Source organism: Macrosteles quadrilineatus, unplaced genomic scaffold (assembly GCF_028750875.1).
Source record: "Macrosteles quadrilineatus isolate MER2022 unplaced genomic scaffold, UCM_ALF_1.0 Scaffold_9__3_contigs__length_116548681, whole genome shotgun sequence".
Lineage (NCBI taxonomy): Eukaryota > Metazoa > Arthropoda > Insecta > Hemiptera > Cicadellidae > Macrosteles > Macrosteles quadrilineatus.
The window spans coordinates 59,276,484-59,304,293 of record NW_026542602.1 but is presented as its reverse complement, the minus strand read 5'-3'; the positions used below and the strand labels follow the sequence as shown (position 1 = coordinate 59,304,293).

Sequence of the window (27,810 nt, the reverse complement as noted above, 5' to 3'; positions counted from 1 at the left end):
TTAGAGGGATTATTAATGATAGTTGTATGAAATATTGTTGTTGGCAAGAAACAATATACTTAGGGTGGGTGAGGGAAGAGGGAGGGGTGAAACAAGAACCGTCTAGTCATGTTGAGTAACAGATAGTGTACTGCACTTGCTGTGTACCAGACATAATAAATCAATAATTGTATCCTACAACATTCAAATCCTTGGTCAAAGGGGTATCTTTTACCCTTATAATATTGACTTAATAATTCCGATTCTGAATTATTTACGATATAAACAACATAAATATTGCAACTTTCATACCAAAGTTTTCTTCAGTTAACCATCTTACTTGTGAAACTTTGAGGCAAATATTGAACGATTCCAAAGTATTTGCTTCACTTCTCAAAGCTGTGAAGTTATATTTCACTCCTTCGATGATTAAAGACAGTTTCGTCTTTAAATAATTAGTAATTAGCCTAGTAGGCAAAATTTCTAGTTTATTTTTAGGCTCATTACAGATTTTCTTCATTGAAAAAGAATTTGAATTTTTCGCAAATTTTCATATAGGGAATAAGTTATCACCATAAGTCTCATGGTAAGACCTACTACATCCAGGACCTCTTTCATTTTTATCTATGTCCCGACTATCAATAACCAAAAACTTTGTTTGAAAATTACATAGTCAAAATATATATTTCAATTTAACTTTGCACACAAAAGAATTTCAATTCAAACATTTTTTTATAAAACATACCAAAGTTTAAACAATATTTTAGACAACAACGAATTGTGTCCTGTGGCTTCTAAACAATAAATGGTTTTTGAAGTTTAAATTTCGTAAGACAAAATTTTCTTACAATCATTTATTTTTTGTATTTTACCTTGTTGTATCAAAATTTACGTTAGACATACAAAATTTTGTTTAGGACTATAAGAGATTAGAATTAGTCTCCTCAATTTCTAGGTATTAATCAACTCTTACATACATATAAGTTATACAGTTTGTAAGTCAGTTCATATTATTCCAGTATCGCGTGTTACACAAGGGACTATTGAAACCCGTTTACAAATTCCTGTTAATCTCGTGACAAAGGTAACGGAACATTAGGTAGGTTGTTAATCGTTAATCAATTTAGGTATCAAAGCCTTTCCGATGTTTCAGCAAACTGTTAGATCACTGATAGCGCTTTGATATCTCACATCAGGTAAATTGTGAACCAGCCAATCTGTTCATGAGCTCCCTCAAATTACTTGGAATTAAAAACACAAGAGAAAATGTAGGGATGAATTGGAAAATTTCAATACGTAAATAACTTAAATTTTCAGGAAAAATAACATAAATGAAAACAATTATGAACCTGGTTAGTTGGTTGGTTTAAATTAATAAGATACCAAAATTAATGAAAATATTAGGGTAAATTGTATGTTTTCCAATATATGGTTGTGATTTTATTTAAATTTCTATGTTATAAAATAATAAATGATCGACAATACTGGATAATTGTGGGTTTGCCAATTTATATTTTTAACTCCCAATATAAATAAAAATAATGGCTAAATTGAAGGTTTTCGGGATATACATTATAAATGCAAATACATAAACTTTTAAAAGTATAAAAAGTTTATATTTTACAAAATTATCGTGTTTTATAAAAACATAGCTTATTTTTGTAACTTTGGCGCATTGTACAGGTAATGTTTGTTTAACTATAGCTCCCATATGTTACTTTTACTAGAACAAAACCTCATCACCAACTCATATTCTGCTCTGAAACTGCAGCTATTTCTGCTATGTTTTAAAACAAAAGGAAGTCAAATATGAAAGGCATTCAACGTTAATGGCACTTTAACTTCTTGCTCTGACATTTTATTGCGTTGTGCTTTTTGAAAGTATCTAAGAGCTAATTGTCCATTAGAGACTATTCACTGATGAAATCTTCACAACATCACTATTGAGACAAAATTACTGGTTTATCTAATTGGATGGGTAGATTCTCTGTCAGTTGCATCTTAATCAATTTCTCCGAAAACCTCTTTTAGAATAAATAAGTTTTAAATTCAAAATCAATTTACATTTTCGAGATGATAAGACGAGGGTAAAATATGATAACAATAGGAATAATTAAATCGCTGAATCCCTGAGGATTCAAGTTTTGGTCGCAATTAATTAATTAATATTAATAATATATACAAGAAAAATAACAAAAAAACTAATAGTTTGAATCCCAATGAAAATTTTAACTCAAATTATTTTATACCAAGCTCAAACATAATAGTTAAATCGAACAAGTAGGATTGAGTGGCCTATATACTGCACTTGGAATATTCTATTATTTCAAACATCTAAACAGACTAGATAATTATAAACTGTCAACGAGATAAAAACAAATTCCATCTCGTCCATTCTAGTTTAAACAATTTAACATCTTTTAGCATATGACACTTGATAAAGTTTAGTTTTTCAAATATTTATTCATCTTAAATTCACCTTTCATAAGGGAGTAAAATACATAAACTAACTATAAAATGTGATAAGAGATGAGTTTACGGGCAGGACAATAGAAAACACCAGGCGAAGGGGTACAAACTTGATTTATAAACCCCTTCACCTACAGGTGGTACAGTACTTAGATTTATCACCCCTAGGTCTATTATAAATTATAATTTTCATCACAAAAAAACTGTCTTGATATTCATAACACTAAATAAAGCTAATTTTTTATTACGAAATATTTCTGACAGTATTGAACAGTTTTTGACTCTCAAAGGATATTGATAATATTCTGTTTGACATAATGTTTTTCACTTTTGTATCTTAATGTTAAAGTAAGCATACAATCGTGTTTACCGCGGAGTTAAAAAAACACATGTTTAAAACCAATTTTTACAACAATAAAAAGAATGCAAATTTTTTGTTTACAGTTCTTTGATGTTGTCAACAGTTTGCCAGTGTTTACAACAGGAGTTTTGTGTTCCACGAGAAGTTGACAACATATCAAAGAGTATTTCAAACGTTTAATTAGGTAAACATTTCTTTTACGACACATGTTTACTCCTGTATTATTGATTATCACTCCTGATGGTTTACATTCGTTTGACAACAGCTGATTTCAATAAAAGTATTATACACTTTTAACGACGCTTTAGTAACTTATTTCTTACATTGACTTCACTGGTATCTGTTTATTTTTAATGGATTTTTATATTTACGTCATATTTATTATGCTTAGGACCTTCGGTAATTTGTTAATGAATTTATAGTTACGTCAAGAACGGATCCGTTACTGTTACTGTTTATTTATGTAAACTACAGTATCTGTTTATTTTACACAACAGCAAACTAGTAACAATGTTAAACATGTTTTTGAAATCAATGGCTGATCCTGCCAGAGTATAATATATTCTTAGTTACGGTTTACTAAGCATATACGGTATTAATAAAATATTTATATTATATTCATATTATGCGAGTATCTCAATATTGGGTGGCGAAATGGAAAGCAAATTTCCTAAACATAAAAATTTCTCATCAAATCAGTCAAATATAATTCAACTATGTTAGTTGAAACACACTTAAATACATGTACTGTATTTTAAATTGATTTTAGAAAAATCAGTTTGTCGATTGTTATCTTATTCCAATATTTTTTTATCTGATAAAAATATAACTAAATAATTATGTTTCAATATTAAAAACGTTCGGTTCAAGTTGTGCAAAATTAAAAGTTTAGGAGGTAATTTGTCTGTTGGAGGTTTAATTTTTAAGTAGAAAGAGGTATGAGGGAACTGTAAATGGTGTTTGGTGAGCTTTTATTGGCTTCTAGACACATTACCAGTTTATAGCTGGTTATTTCCTTCAGATTTCTCCTCCAAATGTTTCTCTTTAAAGTAAAAGAAAACTTTTACAATTTTAAAAACACTTAATGTTTACAAATAAATATAATTTTTTTGCCTCTTTTTACGTTAGTGACATATTTATTAATGGCTTTCGTAAGGGAGTTCCGTATCCTGGTCCTGCTCCTAATTAATGTCGACCTGTTATTAGAAATTATAATTAATTTTTTGCCCCCAAAAAAATGTCACCTGAGTCTGTTACGAGACCTTCGGATTTAAATCAAGCACTGTAACTACTCGGCTCCCTAGAAGTGTTAAAACCTTTTTTTCAATCTGGGGAATATTTCAATTAACTTCTTTTGCCCATTTTTATTTGATCTGAACTGAAACGAATAAAGCGATATTTTTAAAAGATACACTTGAGAAACTTTTGCTTTTTTACTCCAATGGAGATCTATTTAGAAACTTCTGACAAAACTAGCTAAAATCAACGGCTATTGAATATGTTTATTATTTATTGGTAATTTTAATCGTGTTTAAGCAATATACAGTATATTGAGTTGTTTTTCCAATACTACAAAACGTTGGTTCTAAAATACACTGCAGAAAATAATTACACAAATACAATAAATAACATAAAAGTTACCACGCTGTTTTGTAACAGAGTTGTTCTCTTCATTTAAATGTGTAACCGAGTTATCAAAATAATTTGCAAATAGCAAAATGAAAACTTGTATAGCATTATTTCAAAAGCTCTACTTCCAAGCTTTGGAAGTCCATGGGTCATTGGAGCACACGTTAAAGAGATAAATAGGCCTAAGTGTTGGTTGGGCTTTACCTTTGTGTCGAATTTCAGTTCAGTAGCTTCGTTAGTTTTTGCGTTCATCATGTACAAACAGTAAACATGAGCTATCTCTATTTCATAATATTACGTTACAAAACCTTTATGTTACCTATATTCATTATATATAGGCCTATTCTAGTTAAATTTTGTGTTAACAATTTAACAAAATTTACCGTAAAACTGTGTAGAGTGATTAAATATAAGAACATTTAACATTAATTTATAAACTATATTCGATTCCTCTGGATCTTGCAAACATTACCTACTTTTTGCCTACCCATTTGTATATCGCCTTATTCCAGTATATTTATTACGCACAATCATACAACTTTAATTTAGTTACAATAAAAAAGAATCAAATCCAATCAGGCATTGGTTTTTTTCTTAACTTCCTTATAATCAAAAATGAGGACCAAGTCTTGAGTGTAATAATGCTACCGTAAAGACTCATGACAAAATACCATTACAAATTTGTGTTCTTCATATATTTATAAAGACTTTCCAACAATTTTAACTACACAGATACATTTCTTCACTTACACTCCTGGGTGCACAATTTTTGAATGAAAGACTCCATTCATGAATGTCAATGGTGAACGTGAAGTGTTAAATTTTGTTGTCTAGGAATGAACTGAATGTGAATGACAAGGAGAAATTATGACCAATGAGAAGATTCAAGAAGAGAAAAATCCTTTAGCAGATTCCAAGGTGGATACAAAAGTGTATGACAGATTCACTAAAGCATTTTGCCAACAAACTTCAGATATAGAGTCAGGTAAAAGATTTCACAAGGTGATTGGTTGCAAGGGGATTGGCTAAAATCTTCTGGATCTTATTTTAATGAAGTCTTGCTCAACTTACGCTGGTGGAGGTTCAATAGCTCTTGAACTAGTTGATGGCTTCTCCTTGAGGATAGGGTGGTGGAAGTTGTGTAGTGTTGTAGATATTATATCAGTAGTTTAAGTAGATTATTAACAATATGACTTTGAAATGTATTTACAGTGAAATTTACCAGTAGAAATTAGACAGAGAAAGTATAATCAAAATTTCACTTCCTTTCTTGATCGTCTCAGGCACATATTTCTTGACCTTATCCAATTATTTGGCCACGGTACTCTTAAAAGCATTGTACATTTGTTCCCTAAAATTGTTCTTTAATAAATAGTTGAGTATTTTTAAGAGACAATGACTTGTAGTCTATACATCAACAATGTGTACAATCATGTACTGTATAAAAATACATGTTTAATAAAAGTTGTGTATTTGTTCATTTTATTATCATCACAATTCATTTCACTCCTCTTAGTCAGCATATTTTTTCCACTAGCTAAACAAGATTTGTTGTATTTTATAATGTTTCGCTATTTATGTAAAACTTTACTAATAATTGCATGACGTATGTAGTAAAACAAATTTTCCTCAGTGAAAAGAAAACAAATTTGGCATGAAAGTGAGGTTGATTTTATTTGCTGATACAGAAGACATGCTATGTATCCAGGCAAGCAGAATATTTATGTTAGAAGGCCTGATGATAAAGGGGTGGAAGCAGAGTAATTTTGATTCATGTGCAGTAGCTGAAAGCACATCCAATTTCGGAGGCTGCAGCTTTAACCTCAGGGGCTGTGTTGTCAAGTCTTATAACGGAAATGACACCGATGCCATTGTTTTTGCTAAGTTTTAATCATTCTTTAGGGAGTTTTTGTAAATATTGTCCCTGCACAGTGACTTTCCCATATTAGCTATTACCATAGGTCTCATGGTAAGACCTGGACCCGGGATCCATTCACTTTTTCGTTTTGATGTCTCCAGAGGCCAATTGACTCCAACATAACATTTTGTGATTTCTACGTACTATAAGTAGAGATAAAAAATTTTTAATTAAGCATATTGATGCATTTTTGTGTTGTTGTGTGGTAAATGAATAAGGAAAAATTTCAAAAATCTGTAAATTTAAAATTACCATTTTTTCTTATTGAAAATTAGTCAAGTCTTGTAGATTGTTTGTTTATATATTGACGAAATGTATTTATTTAATGTGTACTATTAACAATTCATAAATACCACATTTTATTACCTTCCCTGTAGCAGTGAAAACCTTAGACTTGTTAAACTTAATTTTACTTGGATACTTTATTTTTAATGGTGATTTCGGTTGGATACCATCAAAGTTATATACAAACCTTAAACAATTAAAAATATATATTTACACATAAGAAAGTAACATGAGATAAGTAAGTGAGACGTTCCTCTAATAGCTCCTCTAGGTCTACATGACGAAGATGGCCTACGACTGCTAGAGGACCTCCATCATGGCTCCTCAGCTACTGACATTGTCCTCCTCCACTCCTCCATGGCCTGTTGTTTTGTTATCTATTGATTGGTTTGTTTGCAGCTCTAGATGTGCTGGACACAGGACTGCTAGAGGACCTCCATCATGGCTCCTCAGCTACGGACATTGTCCTCCTCCACTCCTCCATGATCTGTTGTTTTGTTATATATTGGTTGGTTTGTTTGCAGCTCTAGATGTGCTGGACACAGGACTGCTAGAGGACCTCCATCATGGCTCCTCAGCTACGGACATTGTCCTCCTCCACTCCTCCATGGCCTGTTGTTTTGTTATATATTGGTTGGTTTGTTTGCAGCTCTAGATGTGCTGGACACAGGACTGCTAGAGGACCTCCATCATGGCTCCTCAACTACGGACATTGTCCTCCTCCACTCCTCCATGGTCTGTTGTTTTGTTATTTATTGGTTGGTTTGTTTGCAGCTCTAGATGTGCTGGACACAGGACTCCTAGAGGACCTCCATCATGGCTCCTCAACTACGGACATTGTCCTCCTCCACTCCTCCATGGTCTGTTGTTTTGTTATTTATTGGTTGGTTTGTTTGCAGCTCTAGATGTGCTGGACACAGGACTGCTTGAGGACCTCCATCATGGCTCCTCAGCTACGGACATTGTCCTCCTCCACTCCTCCATGATCTGTTGTTTGTTATTTATTGGTTGGTTTGTTTGCAGCTCTAGATGTGCTGGACACAGGACTGCTAGAGGACCTCCATCATGGCTCCTCAGCTACGGACATTGTCCTCCTCCACTCCTCCATGATCTGTTGTTTGTTATTTATTGGTTGGTTTGTTTGCAGCTCTAGATGTGCTGGACACAGGACTGCTAGAGGACCTCCATCATGGCTCCTCAGCTACGGACATTGTCCTCTTCCACTCCTCCATGGCCTGTTGTTTTGTTATTTATTGGTTGGTTTGTTTGCAGCTCTAGATGTGCTGGACACAGGACTGCTAGAGGACCTCCATCATAGCTCCTCAGCTAGGTACATTGTCCTCCTCCACTCCTCCATGATCTGTTGTTTTGTTATATATTGGTTGGTTTGTTTGCAGCTCTAGATGTGCTGGACACAGGACTGCTAGAGGACCTCCATCATGGCTCCCCAGCTACGGACATTGTCCTCCTCCACTCCTCCATGATCTGTTGTTTTGTTATCTATTGGTTGGTTTGTTTGCAGCTCTAGATGTGCTGGACACAGGACTGCTAGAGGACCTCCATCATGGCTCCTCAGCTACGGACATTGTCCTCCTCCACCCCTCCATGGTCTGTTGTTTTGTTATCTATTGGTTGGTTTGTTTGCAGCTCTAGATGTGCTGGACACAGGACTGCTAGAGGACCTCCATCATGGCTCCTCAGCTACGGACATTGTCCTCCTCCACTCCTCCATGATCTGTTGTTTTGTTATTTATTGGTTGGTTTGTTTGCAGCTCTAGATGTGCTGGACACAGGACTGCTAGAGGACCTCCATCATGGCTCCTCAGCTACGGACATTGTCCTCCTCCACTCCTCCATGGCCTTGATGAGGCGGCTGCTTGTTGACGCTCAGGTAAATCTCTGAAAGTATTATTTTCCACCTGTCGTGCCTATTTTAATAATTGTATTTTTTTAAAGAGAGTAATAATGAATGTTTTATGGATTATACCTTTATTCCCACTCTTCAGAATAAATACCTAATAAAATACAATGAAATTGCTTAAAAATTTGTAATAAGTATATTAAATTTTGTATAAATTTGAAAACCGGAAATATTTAAGAATGCTTCTTGAAAGATACATCCGTACATATTGGGATATTTTATGGAAGTGTAAACTGATCGGAACATGTTATATTTTTTTCACGCATTTGATTGGTGGGATTAACAAAGTTATTTTTACTTTGTTTTATTACAAAACTATTATAAGCTTGACAGTTCATTGGTTTCTGGTTTATTGGTTTATTGGCCAAGATTTTTCCCCATTTCATCATTGCACTGTTGCACTGTTGCAGTAAAATTCCCAAACACAACTGTTACAATTGAAAAAGTATTTCTTAAGGACTATCCCCTTAGTTTTGTTTACTAACAACCTATACAGCAAATTTAAAATATGCCACTTAAGAGAATTTTAGAAGGAATGAATAATGTGTTTTTTTTTTCAGTTTGTAAATCTTTACAGTCAGTTTGTGTCAAAAATAATGTTCAAAGTACAAACTATTTTAATGTTGTGCAGGCGAAATTCCGTAGAATGGTGGATGAAAATCGCTCAGTAGCGACTCGGATTGATGGAGAGATTCGTCAGGCCCATGAGGAGATGGCAGCGTTGCGAGAAGAGCTGGCTGACACAAGCAGACGGCTCGGAGAGCAGCTCAATGGTAAGTTGAACATATGGTTTTGCTTAGTTCTGGGATAACTCGTAGCACATGAACACATGAACTTCCATAGGAATTTTTCCTGAGAAACCTACAGATGTATTGCTCCAAGATCCAGGAAAAGGCCAAGGAAATACTAACCTTTGTCCTACGGCTGGTAAAATAAAAAGCCATAAAACATATTTCTAGAATGACTAAAAGCCAGAATTATCTTCATAAAATGGGTAGGATATATTTGGTCTTATGCAAATTTATTTTCCTGTCATATTTACAACCAATAACCAAACATCAGTTTATATAACCGGTTGTCTGGAAATGGTATTTTTTTAATTTTCTATGTTACTAATTTTTCCCGGTTTTCAGGTACCATAATCAGTACTCCGACCATCATCAATGGCAACTCCGCTCTCAACGGCAACAAGACCGCGACCTCAGAGAGTTCCGAGGTCTCGTCTCACCACACCCTGACCTCGGTTACGTCTACATCCTCGGGTGACGGGGCATCGGGTCGACCTGACCTAACCGCCTCACCACTCAAACTCAACTCCCCGCTGAAAATCAGACTGGACAATCTATCACCCAAGGAACCTGAGTTTCCCCTTAGTCAAACCAACGGTGAAAGTATATGTGGCAAAGTTACCGAGAAAGTTAAAGATGAGGAGTCGGAAGACTCGGAAATGGTCAACGGGGAGAACAAAGAAAGACAGCTGATCAGACCTCCGTCACCCATCCCTGGGCCGAGCAACAAGCCGGACTTTGGTGAGTGATTTGAAGTTGAAGGATTGTTGTGAATATCACTGGTTAGTTAACAGAAGTTTTACGTTTTGGTATTCTGGACCTGCCCTCTTGACTAGAAGGTCTTTTTATGGTTCATTTATATAGCTATAGGCTACACATTGAACCCAAATTTATCAGGTACCATTGTTATGAATCACATTTTAATTTACTTTACTTACCCACATACACAACTTACAAGGTAAAAATTTATTTATTTTTTTACACATCTAAAATGTAGTTAATCTGATATATTATGGAAAATTTATTTGAATAAATAAATATTCACCTGAAGGCTACAATGTTGCTTGAACAAGAGAAATAACTCTGGAACAATGATCTTAAGACTTCCTTGATAAAAATGTTTCATAATGTTTGTTTTAATTAAACAAAGCAACTTTTCCTGGATGTTTTTACCCTTTGTTACTTTGGGAACCTTAACAGTGAGGCTTCAAAATGATTATAATGAATTGTAAAGTCTAACATTGAATAAATTAAAACTGGATGTTTGATAATGAGTTTAATTTATTTATCACTTCATTGCAAAACTAAACAGTTTTAACAATATGTTTATAACTAGGCAAAGTTGGTTACAGACACATTATATTAGTTTTTAATTTTGTTTAGTTATACCATTGACTATACATTATACTAAAAGTATTGTACTGTTACAGTATAAAACTCTTTAAATTATGATAGGGTTTTGAATTTTTACTCCATTAATGGACCCTTATTACGTTTGTCACGTCTTAAAACTGATGCAAGGGAAATTCTTACTTTTAAAGAATTATATTTTTACCATTTTGACAGAGAAATTAATAGTTCAGTTGAGGCTATTAGCTTAAGCCTATAATGGAAGCATTTGTAAAAGAGAACAAGTTAAATCTTTCTGATTATTAAACTATTAACAGTTTTAATATGTAGGCCTACCATGAAATGTAGTTAAAAAGAGAGCTGTAAAATTATTTTTTATTTAATGAGCCAACTATTCAGAAATTCAAAACTCCCAATTGGCACTTAATTTACTAACCTAGTGGTTATTGTTTGGATTTAGTTCTAGATATAAGGACGAGTTCTTTTCTATCTCTATACAAAAATGTAAGGGATTTGGATTGCTTATCATTTAAATCAATTCTGATTACTATATACATACATTTTAAAATGCCACTAAACATAAAAAGAGTTAAACAGTGTTTTTTTCAGCTTTTTTTTTGCTGTGAAGTTTTTCTACAATGATATATTTTTTTCTTATAGGTGAACTCTTAGCCTCAAGCAAAGTTGCAGCTGGACCAAGTAGCAGCAATTTGACCACAAGATTGAGGCTAGAAAATGATAAACTTAAGAGAGAGGTAAGAACAGATTTATTGTTAAAAATGTGCACCTGGATCTTTAAAAAATAAAAACTTTTCGCAATTTTAAAAACTTTGCACAAAGGCTGGAATATATCATTCTTCCTGACAGCATTTTCATCCTGACGCCTTCAGCATTTTCAATATTATTGTCTTTCTTCCCAACTCAAACCTTGAAGCGTGAAATGCTCTAATTTGTAAAGTGATGGGTATTTACGTTTTTGTGTGGGTAAACTCTTTTCTATCCGTGGTTTCAATACTTGTACCATATCTTAATACTGTTTGATTGTAGAATCAACTAGTTTTGGTTCAAATGGAACTGTCATCAAGCATCACAAAGACAGAAATAATTATACCACTTGTCGGGGTCTCAGTATTCCATAAATAACATTCATGTATTCTAACAAAAACCCTTAAAAAACTGACCTTCGTTGACAAAATTACATTATTAAACACATAATTGGTTCTGATTGTTACTCAAACTTGTATATTGTCATGCATCATGAGAGAAGCTTGCAAAAGGGTAAAGAAATATGGGAATTTACTAAATTTATTATGAGGCATTAAAGACAAAGTTACTAGGGGAAAAGGTTTAATATTGTATTTGTTCACACCGAATATTTTTTTTTTTTTTCACCCAGACTTAAAAAAGACACTTCTCCCTCTTTCAAAACCCAAAAAACATAATAAAAGGCTTTAAATTTGCAGAAGTTTACTGTCTGAACTCTTAGTGATTCTAAGAATGTTACATTCACGTAACTATGTCATTTTAATTTCTACATGTAAATCTGATTGAAATGCTCTCTACCAACCAATATCAATTTGTAAACATACCTTTATGATATTGTTTGTTCCCGCAGGTGTCGGAGTTACGTAAGCTGGTGACAGCGTCCGGGGCCCCGACCCCTCCACCCGCACCCGCACAGACACCTCCTCCCCCCGCCATGCCTGACCTAGAGTCGCTCTCCGACCCAGAGAAGGTTCTGGCTTTGGAGGCAGAACTCACTAACACCAGGGACGCGCTGAACAGTAAGTCTATATTTTCAGCTTGTTGTATTGTTTAGGATGTAAGGATGTATAATACGGCGTACTACAGTATTAATCGTCAAAATACACCCAAAGTCCTTCTAATCACAACTTATTGGGACTGGAACCTGTTTGGATCAGCTAGAAACACATTAATATTTATTTATTTGTATGGGGGCTGGATGTCTACTTCTGTATCGAGAGTCAGAGGGAAAACCTAAATGTTTTATGTTGTGATAGTTGCTGTTTGGCTCGTTTCAAAAGTCCTGTCAATATATTTAAAAAGTAACTTATTTACTACGTGAAAATATTTAAAAATGTATTAAATTTAATAATATTTATTCTACCAAATAAATATGTATACTTTACTTGAAGCCAATACATGGACATTGAGACACAGCAAACAGGTCATTTTGAGTATGAATTATTAAAAGTCTATTGTGAATGAACACAGTGAATAATTAAGCTGGAAGCAGTTCTAGGGAGGGGGAAGAGCGTAAACGGCTGAAATATTGGTGTCCAAATCCCAAATTGCTGCTCTGGGCCCTCACCCAGGCTTTGGCCCCCAACATTGACGAATTGTGATCAAACGTTTAGTCTTTTCGAAAAATACAATAAGTTTGCAAAAATTAAGTTTTATGGTAATTCAGTGAGATTTGGGTTGGTAAATTTTGTATACTGTACTTTCTGTTAATTATAACACCCGTGGTGTTTTGTAAATGAGAACATATTTACTGGTTTTTAAGAAATGTTGATAAATGTTTTAGTTTTGTATAATGATAAAATTGTACGGTTTAAATTACTATTATGTATCAGCGTTTAAAAAAAGTAATTAACAAAACTATTTCACTTTTTTTGGATTTTGGAATAGTATCATGTCTTTTGCAGTAATAAAACTTGCTACGAACATTTTCTTGCTCACACTAGAATGTATGTTTATTTCATCCACCGGAAAGTAAAGCCATATGTTTTCCTTAATAGCTCCTTCTGTGCATTTATGTATTTTATTTATGGACATAGCCTGTCTCACAGTGGCGAATAATATTTACTGGTTTTAAAATACTTACTTCTCTCATAATATTTGTAAGTTTAACAGTTTAAGTTTAGTTCACTGTAATATTTGTAAATGGAATTAATTTTTCTATTTATTATCTTGTTTTTCTTCTGGGTGAAAAAGGCGCAGGCCCGTTATAGAGATAGATAATCCTTATTGTATTAAGTACAGTATATCCTGTTTTTTCTTCAAAAAAACTTAAATAAATTCATTATAAAAAAAATCAAAATCAGTTAACTACTTATTTAACAAAAAATTAACGTATGAAATAAATGAACCGTCAAGTATAATTTAAAGATATTTTTGCCCTATCAAACTATTGATTATTGATCCTTCGGGATCAGAGTTAGTTTATGATTGGGACGCGGCCCAAGGCTAAAACAAAGAGTAGATGTTGGTTTAAGGGGAGGGGCCCACAGGGGCAATTTTGGGAGTTGGACTTCAATAATTCCTTCCCTCCAATGCTTAAAGTACACCCAACTCTCTAATATACCTTTTTAATTCATATACTCTTCATTCAAGCTGGGAAAATGTTAATACAGTATGGAGATTACTTGCAGAATACTATAAAATGGAACTATTATGTAGAAATCATAAAAAAAACGTAATACAGTTTGTTTTTAAATGCCCATTCTGAAGCGTCAATTCTTTCTCCGGTATATATTTTGCAGACTTGAATCTTCATTTATAGAAATTGGTTTTTTCCTTTACAAATTATTACATATTTTTCTCAATAAAATCATAACCATGATTAACATTATAACTAGGCGCCGTAATTATTTATTATTGCCCATTCATAAACTAGCTTGCTTCTCTTGAAAATCTTTCACAATACTTAAGAGAAAAAGTAAAATAAATTGCTAGACAACTAGATACTTTCTTGTTAATTTAGAAAGATCCTGAGTGATTCTTAAAAGCAGATACAGAGAAAAGATCACCAGTGTTTACTAAAACTTCACGCATAAAAAAGAGGACCTTGAATGTTGAAACTTCACACATAAAAGGGGACCAAAATTGTTGAAACTCCACACATAAAAGAGGACCTCAATTGTTGAAACTCCACACATAAAAAAGGACCTCTGTTTGTTGAAATTGTACGCATCAAAACCAGTACCGTAGCATGATTGTAAACATATGGAAGAAATAGTACCAAGAAAGAGTACTTCTAAAGGGTTTAAAGTAATCCCAGTCTTTGTGTAGACTAGTATTAACAGAGCCATTTCCTTGATTGTTCTATGAACAAAGGAACGCTAAGCTACAATATTCTGAATGGGTGATTTTCCAATATTCCAGGCACAAATCAACAGTTTATCTGCTAGAAGCTTTGAATGCTTACAAAAAAATTTGTAAAATCTTTCTTTTATCTATTGTAGAAATGATGATTAGTGTTTTCCAAAAGAGTTTTTATCATGTCGATTAAAAATGCCAGTCGCTCAAAATTAAAATTAATATTGATTATTGATTAAATATCCAAGTAAATACAGCTAACATATTGAACAGAAGTACACTTTGACAAATTAATATTAATTATAACTATCGGGCTTATTTAATGAAATCTTTTTTTAAGAGATTTTAAAAACCTAAAAATGTGTGAAAATGGACTTTTCTGTAACCCCCAAAGGTGCATCAACGAATTAATAGCTTCAAGTTTATATCTTACTTAATATGATTAGGCAAATATAATTCAGTTGGTCTAAAAGGTTCTTTTCCCCTTTCTTTCAACAGAGTCAGTAATTCTATTTGAATCCCAGTTGTTTCTGTATCAAAGAAAAAGAGTAGATGAAACTTGATTCCTTGTTTGAATCTCACCAACTTGTATTATATTTTTTTTAACTCGTCTTTCCTAGTGTAATATTTTGAAGTAGGTAATTTCATTTAATAATGAACGGATAGATGGGAAAGGTGAGGAATAAAAGTTTGTGCAATATCTCGGTAGTTGGAGATTTATTAATCTCTCGCCTCAAAACTGACACCATTTGTCATAAACTCATTAAACTCTCCTTCTGCCTCATTCTCAAGTCATCAATTTGTTTTGATTCCTATCATAATATTTAATTTACAGTTTCAGAAAGAGATTTCATAACCGATGGTAAAAAGATTTTTTTAGCAATCTGTATTTTATGATTTCCAAACCCCATGACTTTTGTGCACCAATTAGCTTACTGACTAGTTTATCAAACAATTTAATTTTTTTTCTTTTTTTAATTTATTTATTTATTATTTCTCCGATATTCAACATCTTACTGTAGTTTACAAAATGAGTTTGACTATAATTATATAATCCTTTTGAACTACCTACTAATGGTACAATAGGTTATCAATAAAAAGATGAGGATTTTTTTAAAGACAACACTGCAAAAAACATGGAAAACATATATCATCTGAATACAGGACGTGAACAAATGAATAATTACTTACCCCTTTATCTTTAGGGGTATTTTTTGACCGTTTTTTGCAGATTTGAAGTTGTGTGTGTGTGTGTCCACAAAAAAATTATTTTTAAATAATTGTTATTATGTTTATGAGATGAAAGAAAACCAGTATACAAATAGGCATAATCAAATCACTGGATAATATGGTTTTCAAAGGATTCAAGAATATACTTTTCTCATGACAACTAAAAAAATGTTTGATTAGAAACCCTGTACCTCTTTTATAAACAAAAACTAGGTTAATTAGGTTTCCTCAAAAGAGGAGATGTCCTCACCAATTAACTGTTCTTCTTTGTTTTGTTTTATACAAAAAGTTCAGCATTTCCTTGTTTAGTTTAGTCAGTGTTGCAAATGCATTGTTTGATGACAACTCAATGTCTAATACACATTTCTTTTCCTAGTCCATACCATATGCTGTCTTATTGAATCACTAAATATCTAGAGTGCATCACTTTTAAAAACAGTTGTGTGATTTTACACACAAGTCTTCATTATTTTAAGTTTTTGTTCATCATAAGTTTATTAGGATAAGTTGTTAAGGCTAACTACTTGCCAGAACCATGTCAATTAGTTCAATTAGTGGCAATTAAAATTATAGTGACGACAAAAACAAAAGAGACGTAATGAAATGTATTTTCATTACAAAATACAACTAAAATACTCTATATTTATTATTAAAAACTTGGGGAGCAAGCTGGCGTAGTGGTTAGAGCGCGGGACTTCAGTCCCTGAGGTCCCGGGTTCGATCCCCGCCAAGTCACCAATGGATTTTATCTAAGTGATAATGCCGCAACCCCTAAGTCTAGTCCGAAGTAATGTGAAAAACAATCCCAGACTCGTGCCTAGCAAAAAAAAAAAAATAAAAAAAATAAAAACTTAATCAAACTGTCAAACTGCCAATAGAATCTTTTTGAATTGTTTATTAAAGTGAGATTATATTACTGATTGAAAAAGTATATACATCTTGTTCATGAACTTTGTGGCTATTCAATGTTAATCGATGGAAACCGGTTGAAATATAATTCCTGTTTCTAGTATTGTAGTTACAAATGTTTCTAAGGTGTTCAAAAATGCATACCCCGGATTTATAAATTTACAACCATACTAACAATGGTAAAAATTTGAGGACTCTGTAAAAGATGTATAAAGGACTCAAATAAATAATGTAATGGATAATATATAATTTCATTTTGGGTCTACTTGTAGATCGCCGATTCAAAATTTAATGACAAAGGTAATCCCTCATTTGTTCTCAGTGATGGTGTCGGATTGTGTGCACTTAGGTCTTTTAGCGAATTTCCCTATAGGGAAGTAGCTATTACCGTAGGTCTCATGGTAAAACTTAGGCCCGGGACCGATTTACTTTTTCATTTTGATGTCCCCAGAGGCCAAAAACACCATTCGTTCAAATTTTTATATATGTATATATATATATATATATATATAGGTATATATATAGATTTATATATATATGTGTCCGTGAACACGATAACTTGAGTAATTTTTATCCGATTTTGATGAAATTTGGTTTGAAGGTGTAAGGCGGGATAAACTTGAATGAGTTCGCGATCCAGCATGATCGGACCATGGGAACAGGGTTTTATGGGGGGTTTTATGGGGTAAAAATTGGTTTTTCTCACTTTTGACCCTCAAAACACAAAATTTCCCAATTTTTCTCTAAACCTTCTTAAAGAGCTTAAAAAAACAAACAATTCAGTATATCAAAGTGTTTTTGTACGGTTATTGGTTACGGAGAAAACTAAAAAAATGGTAAATTTAAAATTTCCATGTTATTCTTATGGAGAATACTGTAAAATGTTGTAGTTTGCTTGTTTATGGATATATTTTGATCAAACTTGGCAAATTTATTTATTTTATAGTAAGCTATCAATATTTTACTAAAAACACACTTTATTAGTTTCCTTGTAGCAGCAAACCTAGGTACTCGTTAAACCTAATGTTATTTAAATAGATCAATTGAAAATCAATTCAGCCAAATGGAAATTCGCTTAGACGGCAGGTTTGCTGCGGCGGGGGTATTATTGGATTAGCTTCGGCTTTCAATGACTTTGCCTGATTGTAACCCTTTCAACCTGTCATGCTACATTAACCTTCAACAGATTGTTGGTTTTAAATTATGCTTATCAAATTATTCCTCATCAAATTTACACCCAAGTATATTCGGGTTATTCTGTGTTTGGTTATGCATATTTTACTATGGTCTCCTATACACCAGACTTTATCAAGACAGGATTCTAACACCTCAATCTAAAATACGTCTCTTGCTAGACGCACATCACCTTAGAATTGACACTTATATATTTCTTAAAGATTACATATAAAGATGTTTCTCTATTGCATATGGAAAGCTTGGTTGTTGATCAGAAATGATAGTCTGCCACACTATGCTCAAATTTGAGGTTTGCCAAAACGTCCACTAGCTGGATCATGAATTTAGGAAAAAAAGTAGTAGGGGATCTTCCCCTCAAAATACTTGAATTTAGTAAACGCACTATAACAGCGTTGTCTTGTGTATTGCCTTCCAGATTACTTCACAAATTATCTACAAGAGGTTAAGTTACCTTTTTACTGTCCAAGTAATCCATAAGTCATCTATATGGCAACCGGTTTTGACACCATCCCTCTTGATACACAAAACAGCTGTAGTCATAGCAAACTTCAAAGGATCGTTTTGGACAGTGAAAAGGTAATATAAACCACTATATGTAACGGAACCTCTTTGATAACAGTATTATTCAACCACCAACCGCTCACCAAAAACCAAAAGACCAAGTCAAGTTTATTAAAATAAACTTGTTTCCCAGGTTGCTGCACATGCCAGTGGTATAGCTACCAGCTGTTTTTTTTTTATTGATACTTGTGAATATAAAATAATTATAAATGAAAGATTGTTAACAAGTAGTTTATGTTAGTCTTCTATCAGATATATAAATCATTGGAGTTTTAAAGGGTTGAGTTTGAGTGTTACACTTGAGTGTTTAACATGAGGAGTTTTTGTGTTGGTGTTCAGTTGCTGTTGTTACATACAAGAACAGACTAGAATGTATTTCAAAGACCTCAACAAATTATTTCAATATTGTTTCAGATTCCAAAGCCGATCGGAAGAAACTAAAAGCTGAGAAATTGGATTTACTAAATCAAATGAAACAACTCTACGCTACTCTAGAAGACAAAGAGAATGAACTGCGAGACTTTATAAGAAGCTTTGAACAGGTATTGTTTGTGTTCATGCTGAAAATAGTGTATAAATAAAGGATTACGGGGAAAAAATATCATTGAAATAACGAGCAATAACAAAAATATAATATAGGTTTTGTTTTGAATTTCCAAAACTACTCTCCTAATAACCATACTACAACACTATAGCATTAGACATATACTGACATTACGTAAAACCATTGACTATTGGATAAACATTACCATGCAATGCAATTACCTATTACTCCTAAAGTTTATTCAAGATTTAAAGGGGTTTTAAGAGACCTATTTAATAAGGGAATAATACATTATATTGTGGAGTAAATAATTCTTTAAAATATACAAAAAGTGAATGTTTACATAAGTAAAATCAATTCATTGACTTCCAATTGTAATTGGTTTGCTGGATTTTCTAACAAAACTAAATGTTAAATAGCAAAAAGGAATTCCCAAGAAATAGTTGCATATTCAGCGGTTGTCCTGCACCGTTTAACAATTTTATAAGACCAAGCTCAAAATGTCAATACTAATTTCCACAAAAATATTGTATTCCAACAATATAAATTTTCTATTGCTTCATAAATGCTGAGAAAAATTAACATTTGCATAATGTTAAATTAAAATAACTAGAGTTATTTCTCACAAAGAATGGCGGTTGACAAAGACAGTTGTCCAATTAAACACATTACAAAGTGCCTAACATACAGTCTTCCCGCGTCAGCTCCCGTAATTAAGTTTGAGCCTCCCTTCCGCACCTGTTTTAAATTAAACCCCAGATGCCTCTCACTTAAGTTTTTATTGGTTCCCCTGACTTAAGCTTATTAAACATTTGCCCAGCAGATTCAACTTTCTACTTAATAAGCTGTATCTAAACATTGAAAAATGTTTAAAAATAGATTTTCGACAAAAGACTTCTTCCCCTGAGATCTGTAAAAACACAAAATGTTCATCACTGGACCTCCCTGGTCATATTAGAACAAATATTATTTTCAGTTATTTATTTATATCAATTACAATTCAATGTATGAATTATTGTTGAGATAAGCACATGATTTTTTATCTTGGAAATAATAATCTTATGATTGTTTTTATCAACTATATGGTAGTGTTGACTTTCCAAGACTTTGCAAAGTTAAACAAAGATAAAAGTTTGGGACAAATCAATAATTTCGGAAGTTCTGCAGCAAATAGAATGGGTTTTTTGAAGTGCAGTTATGTTCATGATTTAATCCCATAGTTTTAGTTAAGTGTATAAACAGACCAGCGTAATGGACTCTGCTTTAACCATTAATTGTATTATACACCCTTGTTCTGCATAACGGACATAGATTGATGTGAATTAGTTTATTCTTCGTTTACTGGAAACCCTACTAATTCCTCTAAATCCAGTTAAAGTTAAGATATTTTCTACAGTAATAAATAATAATAAATAAAGTTGTGCTAATAGTCATTGTATTTTTACTATGGTTGGATGAATAATATTATAATGTTCGTTTTTATTGCATGGTCAGTTTTTTAAATGTAAAGGATAACTTTTTATTTTGGCATATCTCACATGTTTGGTAGCCATATTTAGTTCACTCATTGGGATAAACATTTTGAATTAGCATTACATAGCGACACTGAAAATACTTGAGTTTCAGTTTTTCAAAGTTCAATTTTTTTGGGATAACATAGGGCAAAATTTCTAGAGCGTTTAATGATATTTGACCTTATGGTCATACACGTTAGAAAAATAGCAATACACTAACATTTTGAATTTTGAACTTTTTAGAGGATGAGAGAAAGTGAAGAGGCTCTAGTGAGAGAGAGGGAGGAGCGAGAAAGAGAAAGATGGAGTCTGTTACGACATGCTCGTGATGAAGCCGAGCGGAGTCTCAGTTTAGCAGCGCAGCTCGACCTCAAGGACCAACAACTGATGGAGGTAATGCAGACAAACAATCAAGCTATGAAGCAATCATTAGCAACACACGCCTCAAAAAATAATTAGTGCAGCCTTAGTGTAGAATAGAGTGAGATCTGTGGCTTTTTCACTAAGATCAGCTGTTTCCCCTCAAAAATTCTCAAAAAGATTCTTATACTGATAAAAGTGCTTCTCACTCTCACTTAAGATGGAGCAGCAGACATTTTCAGGGCAGAAGGTCTAACGTGACCTAACATGGTCACTCCAAACCCATAAAGGTTTTTGGCCTCGGCGCTCTGCTGTCTTGGTTTGCATCACATAAAAAATTCCAAATCTTCCGGTTTCTTCATGCACTCTTCATCACCCCATTACAGTTTAGAATTACCTAGTTTCTGGTGTGTGCAATAACTTTGTAATCCTAGTAGCATAGTGGATAAAGTTCTTACTTTGTAATCTGTTGGTTGCTTGTGCAACTCAGGGAAAAGTCAGTAGCTTTTTGATGGTTTTAATAAGCCCCAGCTGATCTTGATCATTGGGCTTTGAATAAATGATCCTGACTAAAGAAACAGCTGATATTAGTCTGCAAAAAACACACAAACAGCATCTTACTTAAGTAAAATAAAACATACTGATGTAAAATAACCTGTTACAGTTTGTAAAAACAATTATAATAATAGTTTACATGATTAAAATTTCAATTACTTTTCCACCTGATTGATCAAGTAGTTTGTAAGGTTGAACCGAGTATGCCAAACCACTGCTGTAACCAACAGAGTAGAAGCAGCTTTTCTACTCATCACGTATTTGTCACGTCTAAAGCCTGCGTTGTTTGGTATTCTGGACCTCACCTCCCCATCCCCCTTCAGGTTACTCCTTACCACCCCTCCTGTCTACGCCTCCCCTTGCTACAAGGGTGGCTCAGTCTACTCTACTAACTGGATTGCGGAAGATTTACATCAATTTTCTCTCTGATAGTAACAGAAACCTGCGTAACTTTGTTCACCTTTAGCTTATGTATACCTAACTTCAAATGTATGACTTATCCATGTCTGTATGCATTACTAAGTGGTCTGTGAAACTTTGGGAAATGGTTCTACATTTCCAGGAAGGTTATTGTTTCTTTCCCATTTTCGATATCATTCCAACCATCAGGTTTTTATAAATAAAAATATAAAAATAAAAAAAAAAAAAAATTTTGTAAAACGACTAAAAACATTGTAGTTTGGTGAAAAATAATTGGTGCATAAATTCACTATAGGATTCCTTTTCAAAATACTGGCAAGAACAAATAATTAATTTTAGAAATCTTTTGTTTTAATGTATTTTATGAACATTTCTTGTCAAATAACCAATAACACTTAACAATTTACCCACAATTTTCAGCAAACCTTTTTCAATAGCTCGAAAAATGCATAGCTTAATCATCATCAAATGAACAACAAAACTTTAATTCATTACAACATGAGTTTGACTTAAAAATAATTTACATTAAAAAAATAAAATTGCATGCAACGTTGTGGTTGGGTGGGTTGCTGTGCCCAGGGTGACGGGAATACAAAATATGGCACATGACTGGAATATGAGAAACTCAATAAATAAACCTGCCTCAGTCTGCATCAGTTGAGTTTTCAACTTTGCATTTCTGAGCTTCTCGGAATATGTTTGCTATTCCGACATTACTGCAATCTTGTTTGAGAGGTAAACATTATTGTTTTTTTTTTTTTTTTTTTTTTTTTTATTAACTTCTACTTTGTATTTGGTATTTTTACATTTTGAAATTTAATTATTGTAATGACGAACTTTATTAAATCGTTTGTGTCTGGTTGAGTTGGATTTTGTTTTTTTATGTGTTTTTATAACATGGTTTTTATCCAATTTATTTCTTTCGGTTGTGATGGGGTTGTTGATTAACTCAGTAAAATTTGATTTATTTTACATGTTCTAATGGAGATGATATAGATGGGTAGCAAAGTATATTAAAATGTTTTTCTGGTAATCAGTATGTTTGATAGTTCAATTCAGGGAATAAAACGATGCATACAATCCGGTTGAGCTAAACGGTTTGGGTCAGGATAAGGTTCGTATGGGACACGCACAAATTTGTTTTGAGTACCATACTGAAAAATAATGTTTAGACAGGCAAAATTATATGATAAAAAATATACATTTTTCGGATAGCTCATGGTGTACGGAAATGAGCTTTTTATAAATAGAGTGATGAAAATAAACCAACTTAGAGATTATTCAAAATGTAAAATATAATAGTAACATAACAGTGGTGTAGTGGAGAGGGAATGATTCCCACTCTGCTTCATTAGTTCTGTATATTAGTTCTACTTATTAGTCAGTTCTTAAATGATGGTGAGGTTCCCACACTAAAATTTTTTATGACTACTCCACTAAGACCCTAAAGACCCTAAAACCCCAAACCCTAAAGATTGTACTTACTTGTCTTGATTCCTGAGACTCTCCCTAGAGCATAGGGCCTCCACTGTATTTCTTCACCTCACTCTGTTAGTTGATTCTCTCTCAATAACTTTCCAGGGTCTTTACTTCCATTTTCAACTCTTCCATTAGCATCCTCCAAGTCCCTCAAGACCTTCCAACTCTTCTTTTACCATCAGGATTCCAGTGTTTTTTGGCAACATCTTTGATTATCCTTCTTTATGATGTATCCCACACCAACATTATCTTCTTTTTACCTCTAATAAGTCGATGTTTGTCTGATGCCTTAATTGCCCATTCAAGATTATTTCCAACCATCTAGCTACCAAAGTTGCTTCCCTAGTTGTGCAATTGTTCCGTTTATTATTTATCTCTTCATGTAAACTTTTTTTAAATTAAAATACATTTTCAGGCCCGCCGTCAGTTGTCTGCCGCTGGTTGTTTGAGTGACCAAGAATCGCTGGCATCTGTCTCTGTGTCGCGGGGTGTCAACGGGGGTGGTGTGACGCCGACAGCTCCTCCTACGACAGGGCTGGCTCCCGCGGCAGGGGACAGGGGAAGCTGTAGTGCAGACAGCGGGGTACGAGGCAGTAGTGACAGAGAGAGTGGGGGGGCTACTTCCGCAGGGGGGAACTTATCTGACTCTACAACTGACGGTTAGTACTTTACAATGTTTAGTACAAATATGTTTTCTATTATTTTAAACACAAAACCAAAATTTTAAATTTGTACTTTTTTCTCTGGTAAGAAAAACTTACTTTTATAAATGAGCTGAGTAAACTGTTTAAATGTCATAATAAAATCAAATGTTTGTAGTTATCATATCTAAGATGAATAAACTTTGTCATACATTTTAAATTTTCAGAATATGTTTTCAGCAGATTTTAATCTGTAATGATTTGTTTTAAAACGGTCTTTTAAGTAATTAGTACCTACTTAACTCTAGGTTAATTTCCCATTCAACTTAAAATTCAAAAATTCTAAATCCGAAAATGATTGCTCCACCACTACTGAAACACTGGATATTTCCTACAGTTCATTACTCAAGGACCAAGATCCCAGGAGTCTACTTTGTCCTTGAAAGTTTACCTAGTTTAATTAACAATTTAGTTTATTCTTGTTTGTCTTTACTCTCATTAACTTAAGCATGCACTATCAATAACATTACTGACAACGCTATTTATTAACCAGCTAACTCCGGTTCTTTCTATACAAACTTGTAATCAGAAAATCCTTAACAAAATTATTTCCTAGTGATACTCATCTGTAGCGAGTGAAATAGGGTAAAATAGAAACAAAACTATTACTTTTAACGAATTCAGCTTGGCGTTACCACTTTTTGCGAACTACTCTACAAAGGTTGAAGTTAAATGCTCTTTCTTCGACTTTGAACTTTAAAACTAGCCATTCAATTTCCATAGTAAAAGTAGCCAGTAATTGTAATTTACAATACAATATAAATTGACTAATTGGTTCAGATTGCAGATTGTCTGAAAGGACTTCTTTATATAAACTTTAGATTTTTTATAGTCACGTCAATCAATACAGTAAAAAACTAAAGGAGAAATAGGTCAAATCTTTGTCTTTTGCACACTCTGTAAATGGCTATAAAAGAGCATAGCTATACAATCATGACACTGTGGGCTGTCCACCACAGTGTCCAAAAGTGAATGTTTTTCAAACACATTCAGTTTGGCAACATGTTTTGCCAACTCCAATCGTTGACGTTGAATGTTCTCTGCACCCTCACTGTCATGGTAGAGGCATGCCACACTCTGCACTTTCCCGTTGCATTTTCAGGACCGATCTCGCAGTGCCCGGCGGCGATGGACACAGACTGTGTCTCTGTCACCGGGGCTTACTGTGAGTAACCCAGAGTAACCCAGTTCAATCCTGTCCTTCCGCAGCCAAATATCATTCAGAGGAAACATTCCTGCCGATGTAGCTTACATATTACACTCATGTGGCATCACCTAATTGGGAAGATGAATGGATGAGCACTATAAACATTACATAAGTTTTTCTTATTTTTTATTCTTCTGATTCTTTTTTTTTTTGGGTCGGGGGGGGGGGGTGAGTGGTAGTTGGGAGGGTATAGTTTGGAAGGGGGTAGCCTACTAAAAAGGTTGCTGGTAGGATCCTGAAAAAGGTAGCTTTTTATGGGTTTGGAACTGGGTCTAGCTAGTGTTGATCATTGGACTTATAATAAATGGTCTTTGCTAAAGAACTATAGGCCATCAGGCTGTCTTAGAGGGGCCGCTATATAAATGTAACCTGTTTATGGTTAATTCAGCCCTAAAGGACTTCAACCAAACAGCCACTACTGACTAAATTATAAGGTTATGCACAAATAAGGTTATAATTGCTGTCCATTTGCAGACTTTACTAACTTAGTTGGACTCTAATCTAATTTAAATAAATTAATGCATTTTCCATTTCTCTTTGTGTGCATGAAACTTCTTCAACTTTATTTCTTTGGAACAAATGCATTATTGTATTTTTGTCATTCTCTCTGTTTTAACAACGATACTTATTTTCTGCTCATTAATTTCACATATTTTTATGTGGGGCCTTGGGCCTATGCTTATGTTACTGAATGTTTTCTTTGGGATTTTGAGTTCTACTATTGTTTCAATATCAATAAATTTAACTTTTCACCAAGACACCAAGATTTAAATTCACAGTTATGTATGTTAATGATTCCAGAAATAATGAATAAACAGTTTTTTTGTGTCAAACCATTTCCTAGGTTTTCTCCTTTGATGTGAGTTATTGATCAAGCATGGGTTGTTTGCATGATTTTAATGTTTCAACAATTTTGAGCTTGAATGATACACCCTTTTATTATTTAACAGGTAACTTTGTTAATTCAAGAAAACCCCTTCACTTTTCAAGTTAGATTATGAACTAAAAAGCTAGGAATATTAAATTTTGGATTCCTTTTGTGTACTATATATTATTTTTAGCCATATACTGATTGACTGAATGTTTCTCTAAGGATGGTAATTTTCCAAATGCATGCTTATACTAATTGATTGCGATATCTGAGGAGAAATTGTAGTCTATATTGGTTGTTCTGATAGGTTATCAGTGTCTTAAAGTTAGAAAATATCACATCTATAACCTCAAAATTTCCCGCTAACATGATTTATTACTACATTCAGTATTTAAACTTTTGTCCCAGGTATTCTAATGTTGAGCACTACATTAGAACATTCTCTTTATTAACATTTTTTTTTTTGGAACAGTCACAACGCCAAAGGACTGCAGTAGTCCGTCTCTCTCTCCGCTCAACGCTCATTCCTTCTCTCGCTCACTCGACACCGGAACTCTCTCCAGGTACGTCTATACTCGACAAACACTTAATGAACACTCGATAAAATGAGTGAACGTACCTTGTACATAATCTTAATCAAGCTCATCTCAGAATCAGAATGAGAAAAATGAAACATTTTTGATGGTTGGAAACAGTACTTCAATGTCCTCAATCATTGGGCTTTCAATAAATGGTTTCTGTTAAAAGAAATAGCTGATCTTGGTTATTAGCAGGTCTGCAAGTTGTTTTCTTAACCTCAACTGCCTATCACTATACTGGTCTGTGTGGAGTCTAAAACAGTGAAGTACTCTATTATATTTTACATTAGCTGTCCATTGGTAAACACAGTTAATATCCATCACATACCAACAATAAGTTACCTGGCTTTTAACCCAAAATATCATTTATACTAGCACTGAAATCTTCATAATTAATCTCAGTGGTATTTCCATAGTTTTTACCCTATAAAAGACTTTTCTTTGTCCTATAGACTCTTTCAATGTTGTTACTACCTTTATGTGACGTATAGTGTACTTGGCCATTAAACATTCAATTAAGGGGTGGTAGATGTAAAAGAAATATTAATTGTAGGATTACAAAAAGTTCCTCCAAAATATGCAGCAATATGGTTTATCCCCAACCGTTTTCCTGTTGTCCTGTTCCAGGTCTGTAGAACAACTAAGTACCCCAGTTCTGGAGGCTGAGCCCGTACGTCGTGGCAAGCCTGGACGGGGCAGCGGGGGGAGGAGCGGGGTGGGGGGCACCTGGGGCTCCATCTCTAGAGTGTTCGCCAGGAGCAGACATCGCAAAGTGTCCAGCCCCAATAGTCAGGACGGTATGTTTTGTTTTAATTTTCAATATCAAGACAGTCTTAGCAGATTTGAATTGCATGGAAGTCTTGGAAATTGTATAAATCAATAATTCTCAATTATAGTTCGGCCGCTTAGAAAACGACCTGCG

The 27,810-nt window shown here is 33.6% G+C and overlaps 1 protein-coding gene and 1 long non-coding RNA gene across 2 annotated transcripts in view; both read left to right on the top strand.

The window, feature by feature from the left end:
- The window catches only part of LOC129004158 (uncharacterized), a 74,176-nt gene extending 67,050 nt beyond the window's left edge, over window positions 1-7,126 (top strand). Inside the window, exon 3 of the long non-coding RNA XR_008491679.1 lies at window positions 7,041-7,126. This is a non-coding gene — a long non-coding RNA (uncharacterized LOC129004158). The remainder of the gene's footprint in view (window positions 1-7,040) is intronic.
- An 81-nt stretch (window positions 7,127-7,207) lies between these two features.
- LOC129003482 (kazrin) overlaps window positions 7,208-27,810 on the top strand; it is a 34,857-nt gene continuing 14,254 nt past the window's right edge. The window contains exons 1-16 of the mRNA XM_054431778.1: window positions 7,208-7,376; window positions 7,541-7,633; window positions 7,665-7,757; window positions 7,789-7,878; window positions 7,914-7,971; window positions 8,164-8,378; window positions 8,414-8,532; window positions 9,194-9,335; window positions 9,696-10,091; window positions 11,361-11,455; window positions 12,316-12,484; window positions 19,074-19,201; window positions 20,961-21,110; window positions 23,947-24,190; window positions 26,783-26,873; window positions 27,516-27,685. Of these exons, the coding sequence (XP_054287753.1) occupies window positions 7,208-7,376; window positions 7,541-7,633; window positions 7,665-7,757; window positions 7,789-7,878; window positions 7,914-7,971; window positions 8,164-8,378; window positions 8,414-8,532; window positions 9,194-9,335; window positions 9,696-10,091; window positions 11,361-11,455; window positions 12,316-12,484; window positions 19,074-19,201; window positions 20,961-21,110; window positions 23,947-24,190; window positions 26,783-26,873; window positions 27,516-27,685 (2,422 nt within the window). The remainder of the gene's footprint in view (window positions 7,377-7,540; window positions 7,634-7,664; window positions 7,758-7,788; window positions 7,879-7,913; window positions 7,972-8,163; window positions 8,379-8,413; window positions 8,533-9,193; window positions 9,336-9,695; window positions 10,092-11,360; window positions 11,456-12,315; window positions 12,485-19,073; window positions 19,202-20,960; window positions 21,111-23,946; window positions 24,191-26,782; window positions 26,874-27,515; window positions 27,686-27,810) is intronic.